General features: G+C 37.9%; 2 protein-coding genes across 3 annotated transcripts in view; both read right to left on the bottom strand.

Moving 5' to 3' along the window:
* Nucleotides 1-6,128, bottom strand: part of FABP12 (fatty acid binding protein 12) — a 48,912-nt gene extending 42,784 nt beyond the window's left edge. The window contains exon 1 of the mRNA XM_076005196.1: nucleotides 6,046-6,128. The gene's annotated coding sequence lies outside the window, so the exon portion shown is untranslated. The remainder of the gene's footprint in view (nucleotides 1-6,045) is intronic.
* A 1,644-nt stretch (nucleotides 6,129-7,772) lies between these two features.
* The window catches only part of LOC105857577 (inositol monophosphatase 1-like), a 39,054-nt gene continuing 21,813 nt past the window's right edge, over nucleotides 7,773-25,013 (bottom strand). The window contains exons 8-10 of one of the 2 annotated variants that reach the window (XM_076005194.1): nucleotides 23,507-23,658; nucleotides 13,673-13,765; nucleotides 7,773-8,024 (exon numbers count right to left, since the gene is read on the bottom strand). In XM_076005194.1, coding sequence (XP_075861309.1) covers nucleotides 7,993-8,024; nucleotides 13,673-13,765; nucleotides 23,507-23,658 — 277 coding nt within the window. In that variant the 3' untranslated portion in view covers nucleotides 7,773-7,992. Of the gene's footprint in view, nucleotides 8,025-13,672; nucleotides 13,766-22,382; nucleotides 22,657-23,506; nucleotides 23,659-25,013 lie in introns of those variants that run through there. The other variant, XM_012740012.3, reaches the window with a different exon arrangement.

Raw genomic sequence — 25,013 nt, 5'->3', positions numbered from 1 at the left:
TTTTATGAGCTTCTATCTAGAAAGTCTAATTCTCAACAGAACATATTTAGGGTATTTGGTTTATAGTATTAGAAATATAATTTAGCAAGGGATTATTGAACATCAATTATATTCTCAACCTATATTAATCATTCTGTGGCTACAGAAAAGTAGGATAAACTACTCATTTCAAATAACCTGCAGGCTGTCGGGAAATAAACAAGACAAAAAATACAATAAGTCAGTGCAAGTTACACAGAATATAGATGAGCATTTTCCTGAGACAAAAGATATCTTTAATTTTCAATACAGACTCTGACACTTTTATTGAGTTCAAGTTTCTCTTTTGGTGTCCAATTACCATTTCATTTGTAAGGAAATAAAATATTTAACACAAGAGAAAAACCTTTTCTTTCAATCTTAAGTGTTCCACAGTGAGACTCTAAGGAAATAAATGTTATTTCCGATGAGTTATGTTTTCACTTGACTGTTTCCAGATTCCTTCTTCAGCAGTGAATTAAAAAATTGCCTGAATAAAGAGCAGGCACCTTACAGTTTAGATGACTGAAGACCCACCACCAAACTAGGGGAAAAGCAACAATCTCTAGGAACAAGATAAAAATATGTAACTGTTTTAGACTTTTTTATTTCCTAATTTTCCCAGCCATGACACAAATGTTTGGACAGACATATATGCACTGAGAAAAATCATCAGCCACATAAAAATACCTTAAAGCAAATGTCATTTTGATGCAATTAATTCCGTATTCCTCTTTGGCACCTGCTAAGCTTCTTTCAGACGAAAAAATGTATACTTGTTGGCATGTTACTACTGTAATATCCTTAAATATATTAATATTATTAATGATTCTGTTCATAAATAGGTTTGATTGAATTGTCTTGAGTCAGGATATAAACAAAATGACTTTGACAAACAAAGGTTTGGAAGGGAAATTTCTTGAGCATTTTCTTTGACGATGTCAAGTCAAAGCTTTAAACATACTTCCCTCAGCAAAGATCTGAAGATGGATTTCTATTCTTAAAAGAATATCTAGAAATGGCTATTTTATTTCCATTTATTCTCTTTTCTTTAACCTAATGAAAAAACTGAAGTAACAGATGGTTGTTAGAAGCTATTTTACAAAAGAAAACTGCGTGCTCTTCTGAGATAGGGCAAAGATATAAACATGCTGATTCAAAGTTTACATATAAAAATAGTATACAGACTTACTTCAGGCCTAATACCTGCCTGAGCGAGAAAAACCTAACTACTATTCCTATATTGTTATATTTTGACCCTGCAAGTCAATAACTGTCAGCCTCTTCAGAGTCCCTTCTGGCCCCTAAACAAATGGACCCCTGCCTGGACACGTTCCAAACATACCTCACCAACTCCCCAGTGATACTTAAGTTAGGATGAGACATGTAATAGGTTTGGAAGTTTTGGGGTTCTAATTATAAATATACTTAAAACCAGCACCACATGTACTCACCAGCAAATTGGTATTAACGGATCAACACCTAAGTGGACATATAGGAGTAACATTTATTGGGCGTCGGGAGGGTGGGAGGAGGGAGGAGGGGATGGGTGTATACAAACACAGCGAGTAAGATGTGCAACGTTTGGGGGATGGACATGCTTGAAGCTCTTACTCGAGGGGCGAGGGGGGCATGAGCAATATAAGTAACCGTAATACTTGTACCCCCATAATACACTAATATATATATATATATATTATATATATATATATACACACTTAATTTATTAAAGACATTTTTATGAACTTGAATCCGGTGCGACTTTATTTGTCCAATCTATTACTACTAATTAGAATTCAAACTAATACAATTACGTGTCTTTAGATAATCTCTAGCTTACATTTTATTAATTCGTAGTAATTTCGGAGCATTAGCCAAAATGGTAAAGTTTTATTCTATAATAGAAAACTTTTGCTCTGAATATCCTGTTAACAAAATGAGTCTATTAAATAAAACTGTTCCCTTAATTCAAAAGGCCACTGGTGTGTTCAAGTAACTACTTCATCTTTCCACACGCAGAGCAGACATTCGATATGTCAGTTAAAACGTAGACTTATCACAGAAAAGATAAGAAAGACTAGAATCTAGTGTTCCTTGTTTATTTTAAGACACACCCCACGGATAAAGCATAAAACTGTCTGTATGAGAATCCAGATGTTGGTCACAATCTAGTCCCTTGGAGGATTCCATCAACCTCAAAACATCAAAGTTCTGTCAACTTCTGTCAGCTGCACCCGGGGCACAAGTCTGGCTGATGCTCACCCTGCCCAACTGCCTCCTGGTGACAGGTCTTTCTGCCCATGTTTCTCAGGTTTTCCAGAAAGAGAAGCTGTGGCGAGGTAAGAGACTTCAGTCATTTATTCTCCTCTATGTATTTTTGACCTTGCTGATTCTTTCTTTATTTATCCCTTTGGCTGTTGAGAGCCTCCATTGAATTTTTCAGTTCAGCAAATATATTCTTACATCCAAGATTTACATTTGATTCTTTTTTTATCATTTTAATTTCTTTGTTAAATTTCTCTCATAAATTTCAGAATTGCTTTTCTGTGATATCTTAGAGATCACTGAATATCAATGTAATAGTAATAGTAATATTCAAAATATTGCTATTTTGAATTCTTGGTCAGAGAACTCATATATTGCTATCTTGTGAGGGTCAGTCACTGATTCCTTGCTTTGTTTATTTGGAGAAGTCATGGTTCCCTGTTTGTTGTTGTTTCATGAGAATGTACATCTATGTCACCAGAGAAGGACATATTCTGTGCAGCCAGCCCTGTTCTCACCTGAACTTTACTTTAGGCCCAGTACATTTATGATGGAACTTCCTCCATGATTGTCTTCAACGGGAGTGAGTCTTTAGTCACATTGAGGATCCCAAGGCCAAGCTGCAGAGTTCTTGGGTATTGATTTTTACAGTTTTAAGACAGTTCAGTAATTTTCACAGGGCCTGGCAGATGAGCAGTTGTTCCTCCTGACTGAGGTTAGTGAAATACTGCTTCATAAACAGCCATCCACAATCCAACACACGAATGATTGTTTACCGGAGGAAGATGCCCACTCTTGAGGTGCAGGCTCCCGAAATCCTGTCCCTGCAGACTTTCTGCACTAGACACCCTCAGAGGCTGAGGTTCCAGCACCAAGAGAAATCCACTCACAACATCAAGAGACCCCTGAGGCTGGGCTCTGTGCTGCTAAGTGCTTTGGAATTTGCACAATCAAAAATTTTTGGTTTGTTTTCTGATTTGAGCATCAACAGTGAAAGCTATGACTTCAGGGTCACCAACAAGTGATGGAAGCATGGGGCAAGAGACATGAGAGAAAGGTCCACAGGTCTGAGGTTGTGGACACCGATGGTCAGCAGTCACCAAACAGTGTGACAGCTGAGAGCTGTTCTTTATCACTGCTGGGAAGTGGGTCTCCTTAGGGAGAATCAGTCAGCTGGACAGTAACTGAAGGGGAAAAGATACTCAACTACACACACACACACACACACACACACACACACACACTTCAGGATTCAGAGAAAAGGGTCTTTGCAGACATGATTAAATTAAGAATCTTGAGATGAGGAGCCTATCATAAATTAGCCTAGTGGGTGCTAAATGCTGTCACAAATCTTATAAGAAAGGGAGAGGCAGAGGGAGATTCTCACACAACAGGGAAGGCCATGTGAAGACAGAGGCAGAGATTGGAGTGATGCAGCCACAAGCCAAGGAATGCAGGCAGAAGCCACCAGAAGCATGAAAAGTTTTCTGCTAGAACCCCTGCAGGGAGCACTTCCTTGCTGACATTTTGGTTTGGGCCCAGTGATAATCAATTTCAAATTTCTGGCCCAGGAAATGAAAGAATACATTTCTATTGTTTAAGTCACTAGTTTGTGACAATGTACTACAACAGCCAAAGGAAACTAATACAGGTTATTATCTAATCCATATATATTTATTGACACACACATACTCTCACACACACACACTCAGGATTCAGAAAGAAACTGGACCAATAAGCCACATCTGAGGTTGGTGTAGTGCTGACCAGGGTTGTTTGAGGGCAGTCCCTAAGTGTGGCACCAGAAAAACATGCTCCTCATTGTCTGAAATAGTGATGAACATGGAAATGAGCAATGTCATCAGCGGTGCCATATAAATTGTACCCAATTAAAATAACCTTCTTAAAATGCATAAAAACATTTTTGCTTACTGTCAGTTTATTATTTTTGTTCCCTTCACCCACCATAAAAATAATTCTGGTTGTGTTTTATTAATAGGTTTTAAATAATTAGTGCTTTGGCCTAATATGGCACCTTAGTTTGTGCATAAGTTGGACCATTTTTAATTATTTCTTCTCATTGTAGGTACTGTATTTAAGATTAACAAGAGTTCCAAGAGATGGAAGGAAATTTGAGAGTTTTGCCATGCTTAGCATATCTGCTTTTACATTCTTTCCACTGGACGTGTGGACCAAGTTTTGGAGAACTGTCCTTAACACTGACCTCTGACCTCCCGTCTAGGCTGTTACCTCTGGTTGCCTTGTCACCTCCAAGAGCAGTTGGAAGACCATATTGGAATGGTATGTAATCTCTATATTGATAAAGCAATAGCTATTTCTATGGGCTTTGGCTACTTTCAGGAGACCCTCTCCAACTAAAGAACTCATTCTTTTGCTAATTTTCTCAAATTACGTGAATGTTCTTCCCGTGACCCCCACGTACTATCAACCTCATTTTGCTAGTTAGTTCCCCAAATTTCTAAACTGTTTATCTACCCAACCTCCCTGCATGCTTTCTTTTCTTAAATTCCAAAGGAATCATTCAAAATGCGATAAAATCCCAGGTTGTCAGGCCCTCGGCCACCCATCACCTAACTGCCACCCTCCCTAACCTGTGCTGCAACCTGTCAGTCACTGGGCTCACTTCTGACCAGTTTGGATTGTCACAGAAATCTTGTTTCATTTTCAAAGATTCATTTCTGGTAATTTTTAGAAATTAAATCACAATTTTAACTTGAAACTTTCCCTCATGACACCAGCATTGGAAAGATCCAACTATACAGTCCCAGTATTTTTACTTTGGAGAGGGGGCATGATGTGCTCTACAGCCCTTTTCTTATTCTAGTCGCAGATTCCTCCAGTGTCTTGAAAAGCGTAAATATATCCTCACCTACCTGAGCGAGGCCACAGCCACCTCCTTGGTCGTCCACAGTTGCTGATCTGGAGTACGGTCCCGAGGATGGGCAGTGGCTCCGACATGCAAGGCTGACGTGGGGCTCAAGCCTTTAAAGCTTCCCTGGTTCACATCTAAGCTTGGTCACCTCCACTGCCCACCCCCAGCTGGCACATTCACGTGGCCCTGCTCTGTGGCCTGCACTTCTCTGCTTCCCTTCCTGCGGTGTTTCCAACAAACCTGCAGCTCTGAGTCTCATCTCCCCTCTGCATCATCACTCAGGAATAAAGGACACATCGGACCCATCATCCTCTCCTTCCAGAAACCACAGACAACCCTGGCCCCACTCCCTACCTGGCAGTCCCTGAGATACAAGGTCACCAGTGAGCTTTCCCCCTGCTTAAGGAGGACAAGACAGATCCACAAGCCCCTGACTGAGCAGACATCTAAGGACAAAGTGCCCATTTCCTCTTGCTCAGGCAGCGTCAAGCCTTGTGAGGATTCCCTTGGCACCTCTAGCTCTTTGGGTTGCCCAGAGCAAAGCATCTCCCTTCCTGCAAACCGCGCTTTCCAGCACAGGCTGCCATGTCCCCTCCCCACAGGCAGGCACCATGTGCCCTGGTGAGACAGCCAGCTCTGAACACTCTCTCCAGTTAGCACAGTGTAAACACAGGTGCATCTTTGGATTTGCTATTTGAACCACAGGATGCCTTTTGTTCATAGCTGTGAACCACTGAAATTGCTAACAACATGAAAAATTTCACACAACATCTTATTGTCTATACAAATATAATAATTTCAAAATGCATTTCTAACAATTGTTCTAATTATGATAAAATAATTTGCATTTAAGCAATAGTGTGTCCTACCTGAGAATTTCAGGAAGTCACATAATAGTCACCTGGGGAAGGAACCTGGGATTTTACCTGCACAATATGCAGAGGCAGCATTTACCAACAAATCCCCGGGGGTTACAAGATTTCCAGGCTCTGTTAGAGGATTACTGCTCTATTTATGCTTCCTGCCTCATCATTGCAACATATGTTCAGCATTGGTTTTATAGTGACAATTTATACTTTCCAACTCCGCCCAAGAATAGTAAATGGAAAGAAGTAAGTTTTAAGGAAAAGCAAAATATTATAATTCTCAAACTGGCTGGATGAAGCATGCCCGAAAACGTGCAAAAAATGAATATTTGAATACTTTGATTCCTCAATCAAGTGATAACATTTCCATAGTGGTTTTCAAAGCACCTATGAGTGCCCAAAGATTTAAAAATGAGCAGATTCCCACCTTGATTACAATAGATTTTGTTCTTTTTGTTGTTAATGAAATAAAAAGATTTAATTTATTTAATGTTTTTTCTTCTGTTATGAAGTTTAAAAGAGCATTGGAATCACATTTTGATAATTTCTTTTGGTTACTACTTGATTTGATCTGAGATCAAGTTTTTAACCACCGTAAATCAAAATGTGCAGAATGGGCCTTTAGCTCTAGTCATTATTCCATTAACTCATCATTTTTTTTTTTTTTTTACCAAATGATGTATTTATTATCTACGATGTGCAAAACATTGTTATCAGTCACAGAGATAGCAATATACTAAGTATTTGGAAGGACAGAATATCTCCTACTTACAAATTTTCAACTTATAAACTTTCACAAGTATTAACAAATCATTTTTTAACCCTTTAAGACTGTTTTCTTTCTTTCTTTTTAAATAAAGCTGCTTCAGCTGTGCTTGGGAAAGTCTGTCTTGTGTTGAGTGACATACTCCCTCTAGTGGATAAAGACGGAGAAGAAGATATTTGATTCCTTCATTTGAGGGTTAGATATGATTTTAATTTCTGAACACTAATTTTTGGCATGAGTTCCCCCTAAAAACTTACATTTTGGTACGTTCAGTTTGCCAAGGCCACATCAAGCAGTCTATGAATCTTTCTGTAGTTTGATTTTATTTCAACTGTTGTCTTTTTAATTTTTCTTCCATCATGGTTCTTTTCATTCTTAAAGTCATTCATTCAGCCAACAGCTATTTACCGAGTGTCTGCCACGGGCCAGGCACGGCTCTAGGCACTGAGGATATAGCAGGGAGTGAACAAACAATTCAAAATCCCCTCGTTGGGAAGCTAAAAACAGTGTCAAATAGCGTTCATTGTGTGCTTCCTACATTCCAGACCATGTATTTAGTGACTTGCAATTATTATTGAACTGAATCCTCCCAACAACCCTATTTGGAAACTGAGGAGCTAAGACTCTTGCCCCAAGATCACACAGATAGGAGGGACGAGAACCCCTCAGTGAGCTTCTCTGACCAGGCAGTTACAGACCACCCAGGAACCCTGAGCTTCGAGGCCTTGTTTTAATTTTCTTTTTTTTTTTTCTTTTATTTCATCATATTATGGAGGTACAAATATTGTTAGGGTTACAAATATTGCCCCTGCCCCCTCCCTCCCCCCAATGTGTCCAATCCCCCGGTGGTGTGCATCACATATGTTATGGAAGCATACACCCCTTTCCTCCTCCCCCCCTTCCGCCTGCCCACCACCCAATAAAAAGTTTGTTTGTTTGTTTTGACATTTTGGTTACATTGTATATCTTTGGCTCTCCCTAAGAAGGGTTAGAGTTAGGCCCTTCCCCTCCCAAGTGCTCGCCACATCCCTAAGATTGGGTCCCCCCACCCCCAATCCCTGGTGAGCATTGCCACCATTTGAAAACCATAGTTTTAATCAGTCAGTACCATCTTGATGGCAAGTAGATGTGGGGTCCATTTTCCATGTCTTGTGTCGCCTCGCTTTGGATAGCAGCACAGTTCACTATTGCACGGTCATGGAAACAACCCGAGCGCCTGTCGATTCATGAATGGATAATTAAAATGTGGTATATGCTCACAATGGAATATTACTCAATCCTAACAAATGACTGTGAGCTAGCACCGTTCATGCTATCCTGGATTAAGCCTTGTTTTAATTTTCATGATGGTGACAGGGCAGAGGTGACCTGCCCTTTCACATGCTGGGAAACTGGCTGTGGGTAGAATCTTATGTCAGTATAAAGGGGTCCATTTCTATGGTATTGTTATTTATTTGACCCTAGTTATTTCCTCAATCATTGTTTGCCCTTAGATCATTATTTGCCACTAGCCATGTGACTTAAGAGTATGATAGCTCTCATTCAAACCTATTAACTTTTCTTTATATGTTTAAAAGTCATTAGCAGTGTAGTGGTCTAAGCCACCAACTGCAGAACAGCAAATATTGAAAGAGTAATTTTGCCCTTTGAAGTGTTTCTGGCTGGAATAAATGTTCAGGCTGTAGCACTGCCCAGATAATCACTGCGTAATGGTTTAGTGCTGGAACAAGCAGAAAAAATTACTAGGTGCTAGAAAAGTTTTATGGCGGATTTCTATTAACGTACACTTCAGGCTTGTATTTTAAAGGGGAATTATCAATGTCTACTCCGATTACACGAGACATAATAAAACACAGTAAAACAAACCAATAGAAGAAAACTGAAAAGAGGTTAATTCAGGCCAACAGTTAAAAGAAAAAAGAAAGTAAAAACAAAACAAGAGCATCCTATCTCCAATCAAAAGGCCTACCCTGTCGCCCAAACTTTATTAAAATCACAGGGGTAGTTCTTCCCTCCTTGTTAAAACTTTTTGTGTATAAGCGGTTGTTTTTTTTTTTTTTTTTTTTGAGACAGAGTCTCGCTTTGTTGCCCAGGCTAGAGTGAGTGCCGTGGCGTCAGCCTAGCTCACAGCAACCTCAAACTCCTGGGCTCGAGTGATCCTTCTGCCTCAGCCTCCTGGGTAGCTGGGACTACAGGCATGCGCCACCATGCCCGGCTAATTTTTTATATATATATCAGTTGGCCAATTAATTTCTTTCTATTTATAGTAGAGACGGGGTCTCGCTCTTGCTCAGGCTGGTTTCGAACTCCTGACCTTGAGCAATCCGCCCGCCTCGGCCTCCCAAGAGCTAGGATTACAGGCGTGAGCCACAGCGCCCGGCCCATATAAGCGGTTTTGAAAGATAAATTTACCATTTAATTCTTGCGGTTCTTTCTTCATATCACCAGATTGTTTTCTCCACAGTCAAATTGTGCTTATCATTGACAACCAGTATCTTACTTTGAGATATCAGGATACCAATTCCTGTTAGGTTTAAAATGCTCTTAGTCACTATTTTTACTTTCTACAAAACAACTTTCATAATAAATATTTCTCCAAGAGGTTGGATCCACACTAAGAAGATCCTCTAAAGAGGATCTTTTATCTCGGATCTGATCCTTCTGCCTTCCTGCAATCACCCTTCTCCTACAGTGTCAGCTATCGCCTCTAAGGAGACAACTCTCAGTCTTTCTCATTCTCCTTTACAAAACTCAGTTGGCTTCTCCAACTGCCCTCTGGGCCTCTGTATGTAAATTTCCCACTCATGCCCGAAACTCGACATGTCCTCGAATCTGCTCCTGCATCACCATCTCCCTAACCATTGCCAAAATCCTGTGATGATATCTCTACCACGAGTTTTGGATCTGTTCCTGTCTCGTGAGTTCATGGTGCCCAGAGACAAGTTTGCCCTCACTTGTTCTTTCTTGAACTACCATAAAAGTCTTTTAACTGGCTCCCTTGTTTCCAAATACACTCCTGTAGGTAAGCTGCCATTCATCAATCTCTAAATCCTGTATGCAAGCTGCTATCAATCTTTCTGCGGCTCACCAATCTTTTGGACATCGTTGGCAAATTAGAGAGAAACCTCAGAGCCCAGGCTGGCATCCAGGGGCGTGCACAATGGGGTCCCTCCCAATGGGCCCTTGGACCTACCCCACACGGTCCGTAACTTGGAGTTCCCACGCTTCCCTAAGCTAAGCAATCTTTCCCTGACTCTAAAGGTTTTTCACACTGTTTTATCTAGATTGTATGCCAGTCTCACCTCCATGTTTCCTGACTTCATCCATTCTTTAAGGCCTTCAAATTCAGAGGCTAACTTTTCCATAAAGTGTTTCCACTTCCTCCCAAAGAGAATTTTCCCTCAAATCTTTATAGAATATTGTTGGTCTTACTCCATTATACTTTCCTCATTTTCTTCTTCTAGGTATTATTGTTATGGATGTGAGTGTCTTATTCCCCCCTGCGCACACACACACACACACACACACACACACACCATTGCCTCCTTGTGTTGGACATGGCACAGTAATCAGGAAAAACCAGGTGCTCTGGATCCTAATTCTAACACCTATCTGCATAGCTGTAGGCAAGTTTCTTGTCCATTGTAGACGTAGTTCCTTTATTTGTAAGAAAGGAGCAATGTTCAAATCTTAAAAATTAAATTAAATCACATATATTAACTCTCAGGTACTCACCAAATGCTAGCTCTTATTAACTATAAGTATCTGGAAGGAGAGCACTCACTCTTCCCCTGCAATGCCTCGCCCACCCCTACAGAAATGCGTGCTCAGAATGCCAGTTGAACTGAAGGACCTTGTCTTTAGGAGGATCCCTTTGCTTAACATTTATTGCAGAATTTAGTACCAGCTGGACAAGCACTGTGCTGACCTGAAGAGCACTAAAGGATATTCCACAATTAGATTAATCAGGCTCTAGGGTCTCACCTGTACCAAAATGGCCCAAGTGTTACCCAGTTACTAAAAAGCTGCTCTTGATATGGTAAGGACCAGCCATTACTTATGTTTCAGAGCCATTAGAGCCCTGTGACAAGTGAGTATCCAAAAAAGTCAAAACCCAGCAAATGCACTAATGCCCAACAACCTTAATCCTGATTCCTAGGGCAGAAAGTGGCGTCATGCTGCATCCCCTAATGGCTCCTAGAGGTCATTTAGCTGAGAGGTCCCAAATTTTTGTCTCATTGAGGCTTCTTCATGGGAATGATGGGGGCAGTGAAATGAGATAAGAAAATCTGGTTTTCCCAGCTGCACATATGGCCAATCACCAGATAGGTAAAGCAGACAGAGTCTGTGTGGTATAATTCCCAGTCCTAACCCCAGTTATAGTGATTTTCACAGGCAGGGTGGTTCTAGCACAAGTAGAAAAGTAGAGAGTAAATTTCCCAAATGGAAACTTACAAAAACAATCTAGGGGTTGCCTTCACTCCCAGTGATTCTGAGAAGTATTCCTTAAAGCTGCTATAAACTAGTGCCTTTTTAGGCATTAGCTGGCAAGTAACAAAGATAAGACTAGAAGTAAGGTGGAAAGGTTTGTGACCAAGCAAGACAGGGCACAAAAGAGGGTAGGAATTTGTCCTATCAAAACATCCACATCAGTTTTTCAGATGTGTTTGCTGGTACATGTGTCATGAGTTTAATGAAAAGCAACAAGGAAGTACAGTTACTTTTTGATAGAAAAAGTCATTCACTGATAAACAAGTACAATAGTTCTTTAATCCACATGCATAACCTCCTCCCCTTTTACCTCCAACATGAGTGCACACACACACACTCCCTGTACACACACACACACACACACATACACACACACAGGGCCTTTTCCAGCTCTGCCAAGAGGGCTTACCTTGAAGCAAGCACCAAGAATATTCCTTTTCTCTATGGAAACTGAGTGTAAAATTATTTGTATATTTGGCTATCCAACCATCTGTTTCTTGCCATGTTTCAATAACGATTTAAGATGGCTTGTGTGGATATGTAATATGACAAAAATATAAATTAGAAGTGAGATGAAAGAAGAAATAAAAAGAAACCAAACATGAAAACACATGAGACAATAAAAGAACTAAAAACCATAATGCTCCATACATCTCCTGCCAGTGAACCACAATTTATCTCTAATCATTCCAGTGGCCAGCTCTGAAGAGAAACCTAGTCGATCACATAATTCTCACCTGTAAGAGGGATTCCTAAACTTTTATGTGCATCTGAGTCACCAAAGAGTTTTTAAAACTAGAAACCCTTGAGCCCCACTTACAGAATTTCCTAGTCTGTTGATCTGGGGTGAGATCCTGCAATTTATAATTTTAGCAAATTCCCATTGTTATTTCAGATAAAAACTAAGTACTCAGGACAATAACAGCTATTTTTAATGTCAAAATCATAAAGGTCTTTCTTCAAGGGAATAACAAAGAGAACTTTGTCAGATACAGGGAACATTCTTACAGAGATGCAAAGTGAGCTTCAGAGGTCACGTGCTATTGCTTGTAATAACCTTTCAATCGGCTTTTATAGAACTATGTATGCTCGGATTTGGTGAAAGTGCAGGTGGGGCCAAAAAATAGAATAATGTTTTCCAACAAGCTGTTTTTCGTCAGTTTGGCTTGGCCCAGATTAGGAGCTAAAAGGGACTTTATTCAATCCCATTATCTTTATGCCAAGCAAAAAATTAAGAACCTCTTAGTATGTTAGCAAAGCATACAAGATTCAGGAGCATGTTAGCACTAAGGTTTATCTATAAACTGTTATGTGGTTTTAGAGGAATGTACTTTGGTTAATCTTATCTTTAAAGTTTATCTTCCCTCAGGACTTGAATTATGATGGAGGGAAGAGGCAGAGGTGCTGAATGCAAAAATGTGAGCTCATCTTCACTATAGGGTTTGCTCTTTGTGAAGACCTAAGTCTGTTTTTAATGACCCCAAATCATCTAAAGTTCTTCATATGATGAGCTCCTCAATATACATGAATTTTGCATGGTCATGTAAAGTTTCATTCACTTAAATTTTATAGCTGAAGAGACTTGAATTTTATTATGTTTTTCACATCTCCTGTCACTTCAAATCTGAAATGAATCTGTGAGGGTTTGGGGTGTTTTATAGAGCTTTATTTTGCTTTGCTTTGTTTTTTAACAAAGCCCAGGTACTAGATGGGTTTCTCCTTTGGTTTTCTAGAAAAGGGGAAAAAAATAGGAAAAAATAGGGCTGGTACTAGACACTGTTATTTGCAGCATCAAATTGGCATCAAATGTATTATTTGCAGGTTTGAGAGTTAGAAACCTGGGTGGAAAATGTTATGAGCAGTGCTATTAGATATTGAGACCTCCTTTCCTTATTCAACAAATATTTATAGAGGGCTTGGTATTTGCCAAGCACTGTGCCAGATGATGAGAACACAAGAATGAGCAAAAGTTTGCATCCGTGGTGTTAATAGTCCTGTGTTTACGGACAAAAGGCAATTACAAGATAGTGTGGTCAGTTGTCTGAATGAAAAAATGCAGAATGTTCAGGAGAGAAAATAAATCCACACTTGGGTAGCCAGGAAAGGCTTCTTGAAGGGAGTTACATGTAAGCTAAGACCAAACATGCAGATAATATGTAAGTAGAAGTCAAACGTGTGCATGTGGGTTAAGTGTAAGTTGGGATGGCGTTCAGATGGAAGAGGGGAGAGCATACGGTCCGCCCTCTGCATTGCCAGCTTCTACATCCATAGATTCAACCAAACTCAAGTCAAAAATATTTCAAAAAAATAAACAGATATACAACAATAAAGAATAATACAAATTAAAAAAATACAGGCTGAGCATCATCATACCTGTAATCCCAGCACTTTGTGAGGCCGAGGTGGGAGGATTGCTTGAGGCCAGGAGTTCGAGACCAGCCTGGGCAACATACGGAGACTCTGTCTCTACCAAAAAAAAAAATTTTTTTAATACAGTATAACAACTATTTTTTATATTCTATAATATTTACATTGTATCAGGTATTATAAGTAAACTAGAAGTGATTTAAAGTATATGTGAGAATGTGTTTAGATTATATAAAAATACTACACCGTTTTATATCAGGGACTTGCACATCCATGGATTTTGCTATCCACTGGAGACCGTGGAACCAATCTCCTACGGACACCATGGATGCTGAGGAAGAATGATACAACCAAAATAAAACAGAACAAAACAAAACAAAGAAACGCACCTTGTTGTGAAGGTTCATAAGATAGAAGAACATGCATTACTGAAGCTGAAATAAATGCAATCTGACCTCCACATGAGTATGTGAGGCTGCAGGTGAAAAAGAAAAGCCTGGGAGATGGGGAGGGGGGTGGACCAGATCTTGAAAGCCCTTGTAATCCATATTAAGGAATTTAGACTTTATCCCAAGAGAATTGAGGAGCCATTAAGCTGGTGATCACTTGTTTGCATACGGAAGGATTACTTGAACCTCTAATCCCTCATGCTTCAAGTTTCATCATGTGTAAGGGTCAGAAGAGTGATGTTAAGAGTTTTAACACCTGAAAACCTAAGGTAGTGAAAGAAACTTAGAACAGAGAATGCTGTTGCTGCTTAGAAAAGCCCAAGCATCCTACACAGGCACTAGTCCTGCCTGCCCCAAGTACGCCAGCTCGGAGATGGCTAGGCAAACTGCCACCACACTGAGGTCTAGAAGAGGAAGTCACTTTGCCAGTTTATGTGAGACTAAATCAGTGCCAATGTTATTGTACTGTTCCTCAAAATAAGTAGTATATTGTATACTTTTAATATATTGTTTTCCACATGCCCCACCTCCATATCTCCATCATCCAAGCAGACACAGTTTCTAAGGCAAAGGAAAAGTGGACATGCAGTAGTGTCTTAGCGCCCCCTGCCTTGTACCGCTGGAGATACAAGCTTCCAAAGAAAGGCAAGCCTGATATTTGCAAATGTTTGTATTAGTGGGTCAGTTATTTAACAGGGACATTGAAATATATTGGTGGGGAATGTTCTCAGGTATGATAAAAAAAAAAAAAGACAAGTATTTCATTTTATATATGTTTGTGATTAATGGATACGTTTTAAAAGCTGAAGCTGGAAGACAACTAACATCCAGGCGGAAATTTGACTCTGCTTAACGGAATGAGAGTTAACCCGCAATACAGAGTAACTCAATTTGTGAAGAAATCTCATGATTTTAATACTATATATAATGTCAAATATTGGCTAATGAAGTGATTTGAAGGAAAAATTGAATTTCAGAAATGGAAATGCTGAACACGAGATGATTCCTCTGTGTAGTTTGCCATCTAGTGCTAATTTGTGGAAATAAAGAAGGCTGGCACAGTAATTTCCCAAGCAGGCTCATCAGGTGGCAAAGGGATGACTCACAGTAACATTTCCATTTTAAGATCTCAAGTTGTGCCCTAAAACCCTGGAAGGCTTCTGGAGGCGGACCAGTGAGGGGTGAGTGAGTTGATTACTTCTAAAAAATTGGTTACTTCTGGGAAACAAAATGATTTTCAATTCTGCCTACCTGATAATCTCACCCTGGGAAACTTTTTAACAATACAGATGGCCGGGGAACAGTCTAGACCTGGTAAGTCAGATTTGCTAGGGAGACCACAGCAGTGGCCTGTTCTACGAGCTCTCCAGATGGTTCCATTGTGCAGCCAGGGGGAGCTCCGCTGGGCAGTGATTGACACTGTGGACCCAAACCGTGTCCCTGCACAGGGAGTTTCGCCACTTCCCTGTCACCTTGGGCAGGGAAATTGGGCAAACTAAATAACATATATGTACCTCAGTACAAAAAGGATAATAACCTTTCCTGTGGTTATTATGGGGATCAAATATGATCATGAATATCAAGTGCTTAGCATAAAGCATCGTACATGTAATCAACAAATGCTAAATATTAATAATATTTATGATCAAGGAAAATATTTTATGAGCTATTTAAAGCAATAAACTACCAAAGGGATAGTCTGAACATATTACATAGGACATATTAGAAATTAAAGATATTACATATGGCATATTTTTATTCCTCTTAAACAGGTAGCCTTGTGGGATTGTGCTCATACCCAGCCAGCTCAATCTGAGGCTGGCCACTCCTGAGAAGCACATTACTTCTTATCCGGTGCTGACTCAAAGTGCTTTATTACATGTTAAGTTATTCCCAATCACCTCCGATATCTGTCTTTGGGTTCAAAATTCCCAATTCCTTAGCAAATTTAATTTGTCTTGCTTGGGTCAGATGTCCTCTCCTGAATTAATCAGAGGCCAGAACCCCATCTATAGACATGGTGACAGTAGGTACTGCCCTGTTTGTTGGGAGCAGCTCCCAGGGGAAGGAGAATCACTGCAATGTAGAAGTGTCTTCAAAATCATTTTAAAAAATAAGGCTGGGCACGGTGGCTCATGCCTGTTAATCCTAGCACTCTGGGAGGCCAAGGCGGGAGGATTACTCTAGTCAGGAGTTCAAAATCAGCCTGAGCAAGAAGGCGACCCCGTCTCTACTAAAAATAGAAAGAAATTAATTGACCAACTAAAGATATATAGAAAAAATTAGCCGGGCATGGTGGCACATGCCTGTAGTCCCAGCTACTCAGGAGGCTGAGGCAGCAGGATTGCTCGAGCCCAGGAGTTTGAGGTTGCTGTGAGCTAGGCTGATGCCACAGCACTCACTGTAGCCTGGGCAACAAAGTGAGACTCTGTCTCAAATATATATATATATATATATATATATATATATATATATATATTATTACTGTAGACTGTTCTGGGCAGAAGGAAAATCATCAGAGAAGGCACAGAAGAGTCCATTGAAGAGCTAGTGTTTCAGTTTGGGTAGAGTTTCAGTGGGAATGTTCGGTGGGGCCATATCATGAATACATGGCTATGACAAATTGGATGTAGGGACTAAGGAAAGAGAAACATCAATATAACAAGTGCTAATTTGGAAAGGCAGAGAAGAAAGCAAACAGTAGAGTAGCAGAATGTTCTTAGCAAAAATTAATTAGTTGGTTGATAGAGGGCAGTCAGAAAGGGGCATCCAGGAACAAGCTGGAGATTTGGGGTGAGAATTCAGAAGGGACATAAGGGCTGGGTTAAGATTTGAGAGTCAGCAGGATGGAGATGATGGTTGAAGTTGTGGGACATGCATGAGTTTCTTCAGAGTGACGTGATAGTCAGAAGATAAACCACCAACGATGGTACTCTGTAGACCAGCATCACCACCAGAGGAAGCCAGCAAAGGAGTTTGAGAAAAAAAAAAGGAAAATTTCAATGTGTAATTTTAAAAACAGAGGAGCAAGGGGGTAGTACTATAAAGAGGTCAAGTTAAAAACAGAACAGATTTGGCTTCTGTAAATTATTAGGACATGAATGGTGACTCCATAAAGTATAGAACCGTTGCAGTGATAGAAGTTAAGCCAGCCTGGAAATCACCCACATTAGTTTGGATAGATATAGTCCATTTTTTTTCCATCACTTTCTAACATTCATTATATAATTAGACAACATTCTTAAAAAATCCATTCTGTTGTTGGTGGATTTTTGGATGGTTTCCCGCTTAGGGCTATTAGAAAATAACACCACCATGAACATACTTAGACATGCATTTTGGTGCACATATGTGTGCATTTATAGTGTGTAAGTGCCCGAGAGAGGAGTTGCTGGTTCACAGGGCAAGCATATGATTAAGTTTAGTATTAATAAATACTTCCAGAGTTTACCAAAATATTATTAGTTAAATTTTTAGTTAAATATTAGTTATACCAATATCCACTCTGCCAACAGTGTCTGAGAAGGCAAGGCACTTCACATACTTACCAACCTTTCATATTGTTTGGGGTTTGGTTTATGTTGCTGCTGGACTTATGTTTTGCTTTGTGGTATATGGAGGATTTATGTTTTGCATTCCGGTATATGTAGTGGTATAAAATTATTGTTTTAATTTGCATTTCTTAGAGGACTAATGATATTAAGCACTTTTACATTTGCTTTTTGTTTGAATAAATTGTTGTGTGGAGTGTATGTTCAAGTTATTTGCCTATTTTGTAATTGGATTATCTTTTTAATGCTATACAGGAGTTGATTATATATTCTATATAATTTGTCAGATATATGTATTGCAAATGCAGTGGGTTGCTCCTGTGATTCTGTTAGTGGTGTATGTTGATGATAGAAGCGTTAATGTAGCCCAATTTATCAGTCTTCTTTTAGGGTTAATGTTGTTTGTGTCCTCTTTACTAATTCTTTTCCTACTTAGGTCACAAAGATATGCTATCTCCTAGAAGCTTTGTTTTACACTTCATATTTAAGTTTAGGATCCATCTGGGATTGATTTTTGTACATAGTGTGATGGAATCAATATTCTTTTTTCTGCTCTAACATCAATATCCGATTGATTCCACACCTTATCAAAAAGAACATCCTTTCCTTACTGTATTGCAGTGACATCATTGTCATAAACTAGATAGCTCCATGTGTTTGGGTTGATTTCGGGACACTCAGTTCTACTGGTCTATTTGTCTAGTCTTGTGCTAATATAACTGCTTTCATTTTGCAGCTCTATAACAAGTCTTGATATCTGGTGGTCTAGTCTTCTAAGTTTGCTCTTTTGTTTTTAGCTGGTTTTAGCTATTTTTGCCTGTCTATATTTCCATATAAATTGTCAACCTTCTCACTTTACCTTCTTCCCCCAAACATGATTGAGATTTTGATTGGGATTATATTAAATCTGTAGATCAATTTGGTAAGAATTGCCATCTGAGCAATATTGATTGTTCCAAACAATCAACATGGTATATTGCTCTATTTATTATGATTTTTGTAATTTTTTTTCAGTAATGTTTTGTAGTTTTTTCTCTTTGGAGTGCTTGTACATCTTTCATTAGAATACTTTCTAAGTATCTAATGGCTTTTTAAAGTACTGCTGTAAATGTTATGTTCACTAAATGCTATCTTATGTGTTGCTAGCTTACACGAAGGCAGCTGATTTTTGTACATTGACCCTCTTTATCTCCAATGACATCACTAACGACACTAATTCTAATGGTTTGGAGATTCATGTGGATTTTCTAAGCCCACAATCACATAGACTATGGATTACTTTTATTTCTACCAATAAATCCCTCTACTTTGTTTCCTTGTTTTGTATCTAAGGCTACAGATTTTCCTATAAACATTGTTTTACCTTCATCCCACAAATTACATTTTCTAGACAATCCTTAGATAGTTGAGGATGCTCAAAAATGAAAAAGATCAAACCAAAACAAACAAGCAAAATCCAACAACTGAAAACTGAGGAACTTGAAAAGGACAAAGTAGGAGTTAGAATAACATTTAAATATATAAAAGAATAGCCTAAGAAAGAAAACATATTTAATCAATGAAATAAAAATAGGGTGCTTTAAAAATGTTAATAGATGGGTTAGAAAATAAAGTTATGGTAATCTCTTAGAAGCAAAAGCAAAGAGATGTTTAACAGAGGAAATAAGCTGATAAATGTACTAGGTTCAACACCTGAATAGAAATTCTAGAAAGAGAAGATAGAGACTAAGGAAGTGAAGGATTATCAAAGAAATAAAACACTGAAGACTTGAGGAATTTCCAGAATGAAAACAAAATAATGAACACAAAGAATGAAAAAGACACAAATCAATGTTTATCACAGGGAAATTAGAAAACTCCAGAAATAAAGAGAAAATCCTAAAGTCTTCCAGAGAAAAGAGTATTCTGAATTGACCATTGGGTCAATTTCTCATCAGCAATGCTGAAAGCTAAGAGAGTGAGCTAATGCTTTAAATATTCTGTGAGAAAACTTATTTTTAACCTAGAATTCTAGACCTAGCCAAACTATCAATGAAGCAAGAAAGAATAGATATTTTTCTGACATGGAAAATCACAAAATTTTACCTTCTAAGTACCTTTTCCCAGAAAACACTCAGAAGATGGGTTCACCAAAATGAGTCAAGAATGAAGCCAGAACACAGAAGATTCAAAGTAAGAGAAGCAAAGGTAAGCCCCGAAGGACTACTATGCAGCACACCTGGCCAGGAACTAATTCAGACAGAAGAAAAGAAAGAAGGGCAACAAAAGATCTATCTCTAGAGAGAAAAGAAACATTAGTAATAGAAAAGAATATCTGAGTATGATGAACAAATGGAAAATAAAAAAAATTTACAATCCTGTGGGACATTTGTTAATTTCAGAAAGAACAAAAAGTTGCATAGGAAAGAAACTATCATCCTAATGCACTAATTGTTAGCTAACCCAAGAATAAAATCCTAAGTTAAACAATGGTATTATTTTAACAAAAAATGTATATATTACTATACTAGAAGGAAGAAAAAAAGGTAACTCATGTGTTCTTCCTCCATAATAGCAAGTTAATGGAGAATGAGTAAAGCCAATAAGTAATGATGTAGTAGAACACAGCTATCCTTTAAAAAGATGGAGGTAAATACAAGAAACAGCTGTTAAAAGAGTTTAGGGAGAGGGACTCAGGGGTGGGTTAGAATGGAATAGGAAAATGCTGTTTTTCATTCTGAGCTCTGTAGTACTATTTGAAATTTTAAACTATATCTATGTATTAATTAGACAATTAAAAAGTACATATTTTTTCTAAAGAAGCCACAGTAAAGATAGGGACCTAAAGCAAAAGGAAATGATTTGAAATGATTATTTTTTTTCTTTCTTGAAAGGCGGTATCTTAGGCTCTAGACTAGATCTTGAAATTAAAGACAACTGAGTTACGATGATATATATCACAAGCAAACCAATGATTCAGATATTGTAAACCATTTCTAGTAATAGCTAGCAATTCATAATAAAGCCAAAGAGTGCTTTACATATAAGTGTATCATAGAATGAGCTCAATTTTGTTTAAGGGGGCAGTGAAGGATGTTCAAATATATATATTTTACGGACGTGTGTGTATATACACATAGAAAAATAATATATTTTGCCTACAACATATACATGTTACTGCCAAGAAGTCTTGTTAATTAAAGAAAGATTTTCAAATATTGTTGGGTAATTCATTTGTCAATCATCCTTCTTCAGTATCTAAAAAAAATTTCAGCCACAAAATATCCAGTTGCATTTAGAATAAAAAGATAGAAAAGCTACCTATGGAACAAAAAAATGTTTTTAAGTTTTTAGAAAAGTTGGAAAAACTAAGGCAAATAAAAATTTATATATTCAGTTACAACTTCATGCTTCAAGTATTTGAACTGAACACAAAACCCCTAAAAGTAATTTAAACCATAACCTTTAATAATGTAAACATCAATTATACTTTTTATTTAAAATTTTATTCATGATAGTCTTCTTAATTACAATAAATTTAATTTCAAAAACAACCTATCTTGGAATAAAACAGTATCAGATCCTTTAAGTGCATGTGATCAACCATACAAATACAGTAATTTTAATATTCAAATCTTAGTATCATATATATTTAATTAGATGTACACATAATAAAATAAGCCCATACTTTGAAATCTTTAAAGAAGCCCTTTTTGTTTTATCAAATACAAGGCAGATAGAAACCTATAATAAAACTTAGTAGTCAGTTCATATGCCATGGGCTAAACAATAAATTAATCCTTTAAAAATGTCTATAAACCAGTACAATTTTTTTTAGTTTGATAGGCCAAAGACTATTAAGGAATATTTAAAGGCTCAGTAGAATCCACCAACAATAAAATTAAATGAGTTTGGAGAGAAATCAAATAAGCAAATATTAACAACACAGTGTATTTCCCAGCATAACCAAATCAGTGTAAATATCTTCAAATTGCAAATACTAGATTTAATAAAATGCTACTATATCTAATTAGTTCAAATATCTGAGAAGAGTGCTTTGGTAAACAGTTTCTCCTGTCCCATAGAGGGACTTTAAAGCAAATCCAAAAATATACTGTAACAAAGTGCTGTTGGAAATGTATTCATTGCAGAAATGAACACAGTAAGCAATCCTATCTTGCAGTATGGTAATGTGAAATGGTATGATAATGTAAAATACAAAAAAAGAGAACTAGATAATTTTTACTTCAAAATCTGAAGTAAAAATACAGAAAATGATGAGCTCATTATTTTATGTATCTGTTATAACTAGGAATTGTGGCCTTCCAATTATTCATTCTTACAATGTTTGTTTTTGGATAGCCTACTATTCGACAAGAAGTATAAGAGGTGCTATATAGACACTGATGAATAAAACAAATAAGGTCCTCTGGAAAGAAATAAACCTTGGTCTAGGAAGTACTCTTTATATCCTTACAAATTTAATTAAATATGGCTTTGGAAACTAAAGAGAATATTTTTTTAAAGAAAGGTAATTCTGTAAGTGAGTGTTTATGTATATATATAATAAGTCATAATTTCAAAGGACTGTAGATACTTAGAAAGGCAAAATTGCTAATTGAGTATTTCAGTTGTTATACTTATCTCACAAACTGTACTTCCTGTTCTGTACTTTTTCCTAAAGCACATTATTACATGCAAAATTTTTTAAAACAATGAAACAAACATTAAATGCATTTTTTCAAATATAGTCTTGGTAAAATATGAACCAAGTTCCAATTTTCTAATCAAGACAAAGACAATTTAAGTAGAACATATCATCTGAAACAGATATCCATCAGTAAGTCAGCAAATCTAGGGAAAAGCAACTATGATTGAATATAAGGCTGTTGTAATTAATCTTCATCATCTCGTTCATAAGGTACGATCTGAATTTCTTTGACTATGCTTTCTGCTAATGCTCTACTATTTGCAGCAATTATTCTTCGTGACATCAAATCAAATGGTCCACCTAAAAGCAAATCAAGTTTGGAAAATAGTTATATCTGGTACAAAAATAATTCATATAAAATAAGTATAATACCATGTACCATGGTGAATCAAAACATTTAACACTGTCAATTTTCTTAATAAAAAATCTACTCTGTCTCATAACTACAATGTTTAAGCTTTGGTAGTAAATAACAGAGTTTCTAAGCATCTTTTTTGAAAAAATAACAGTTGTTGGTTTGAGGGGGGGATCTTAAGTTACACTAGTCAGAAAATACCTTTTCTCTATTTCTTCTGTTGTGCACTCTTACTACTTCCTTACTTTTTGAGAATCTATGGGCAGAAAATTTGACTCCAAGCCATTTTCATAACACTGTCCTTCCCATTTCCTTATATTTTGTTGTCTTTCTCCTAAATCACTGGTGAATTCTGTGAGCCCACGTTCAACCTTCACTTTAGAAATTTTACCATCAGTTCACAGCAAGTATTTAACTTTTCTAGGTCTGAGGCAGAAGGTGATGGTAGAAGTCACGCATCATTGACTATCAGCATGGTCACCATTCAAAGAGTTCTGGGTGCAAGCCTCAGACTCACTCTGTCTAGACCTTTCTGCAGTCTCTCAGGAATTCCTGCTACTCACATTTGAAAAGCCTTCACCATTTATCATTATCTGTCCCCCACATTACCATCAGCTCTTACTCTTGCCTCTATCTCCTAATGGTTGTTTTGAGTTTGCACAAAATTACATAGCTTCTTTTTGCCTTACAAGCTAGAGGTATAATATATATATCAAATATGTTTTCAAATCCCATATGTGCAGGAAAGTCCAACAGATATGGAGAGAAAAATGCTTCACTGTCCCATAATTTTACCTGTAACATCCATTAGCACTCCACCAGCTTCCGTAACAATAATGGCACCTCCTGCAACGTCCCAGCAGTGAATTCCCATTTCATAATACGCATCTGCTCCTCCAGTTGCCACAAGGCACATATTAGTAGCTGCTGTTCCAACACCACGGATCCTAACAAATAGCATTTAAAAAGATCAGGGTTTTTAAAATTTGCCCCCCATGCCCATTGACTTACTAGAAGCATTTCAAACATGCCTCATCCACTTAGAACCAAAATAGTGTGTAGAGAATCACACTTTGAATACATTATCCAAGAGGGAACATGGGAGTTCAACAAAAAAGCAAAAGGAAACTCCAAAGTCTGGGAAGAAGGAGAAAAACAAGCAGCCTGCATGGCTGGAATTGGCCAATGACTGGGAGTGACTCCCCCATACGGGAGAAGGTGAGTGTGTTTCTGCAGTCCACTTTCCCACTGGGAAAATCCAGGATAATCCAGGATTATCCTGGTATAATCCAGGACATGAAAAAGCATCTTGACCCTCCCAACCCTGATTCTAACATAGGAAGCATCCGGGAGACTGTGAGAAGGAACTCCTCCAGTGAGTATCCCATGTCCTTCCTCAGACCCAAGCGGCTACAGTAAGATCACATTCCTGATCCCATCTCTTAACAAATTGTGCATGGTTCTGTACTCATTGGTACTAGTCTTAGGCATTAGGGAGACTCAGGCTGCAGCTTGCAGAATGGGGGCTTAAACAAGGGAGGGGCTCCCACAACCAGAACTGAGAGGCAAGCATGGCATGGGCTCCAACCATCAGCACTGAAACCAGGTGCTCTCCCCACCCCTGAGACCTCACCAGGATGAGAGGTGCTGTGGCTGCTTGGCCCTGCGGGTTTCACAACCCACTCCACCACTGGGGAGATATAGAATGACCAAACTTACAAATTATTAGTATTCTCAAGAAAGAAGAGATATTAAAAGGCTTAGAAAACCTATTTCACAAAATAATACATGAAAATTTTCTAAGTCTAGAAAGAAATTTATTTTATTTTTATTTTTTTTATTTCATCTAGAAAGAAATTTATTAATAAACATCCAGATATAGGAGGCTCAGCAATTCCCCTGGAAAATACAATGCAAAAAGGAGTTCACCACAGCACATTGTAATCAGACTGCCTAAAGTCAAAGATAAATAGCAAATTTTAAAAACAGCAAGAGGAAGGAAACTCCATCAGACTAACAACAGATTTCTCAGCAGAAATCTTACAGACAAGAAGAGAATGGATGATATTCGAAATGCTAAAAGAGAAAAACTGTCATGCCAGAATAATATATCCAGCAAAATTATCTTTCATAAATGAAGGAGAAATAAAGTTACTCCCAGATAAGCAAATGCCAAGAGAATTTCTTATCATAAGACAGCAAACAACAATCCTTTAAAATAAGGATTATCTTTACTATTTGGATGCCAAAGAATTAACTTCAGTTTGAATGTTGATTGAGATGACTGAAACCAATATAGAGA

Source organism: Microcebus murinus, chromosome 7, assembly GCF_040939455.1.
Source record: "Microcebus murinus isolate Inina chromosome 7, M.murinus_Inina_mat1.0, whole genome shotgun sequence".
Lineage (NCBI taxonomy): Eukaryota > Metazoa > Chordata > Mammalia > Primates > Cheirogaleidae > Microcebus > Microcebus murinus.
This window is presented reverse-complemented; position numbering and strand designations above follow the sequence as displayed.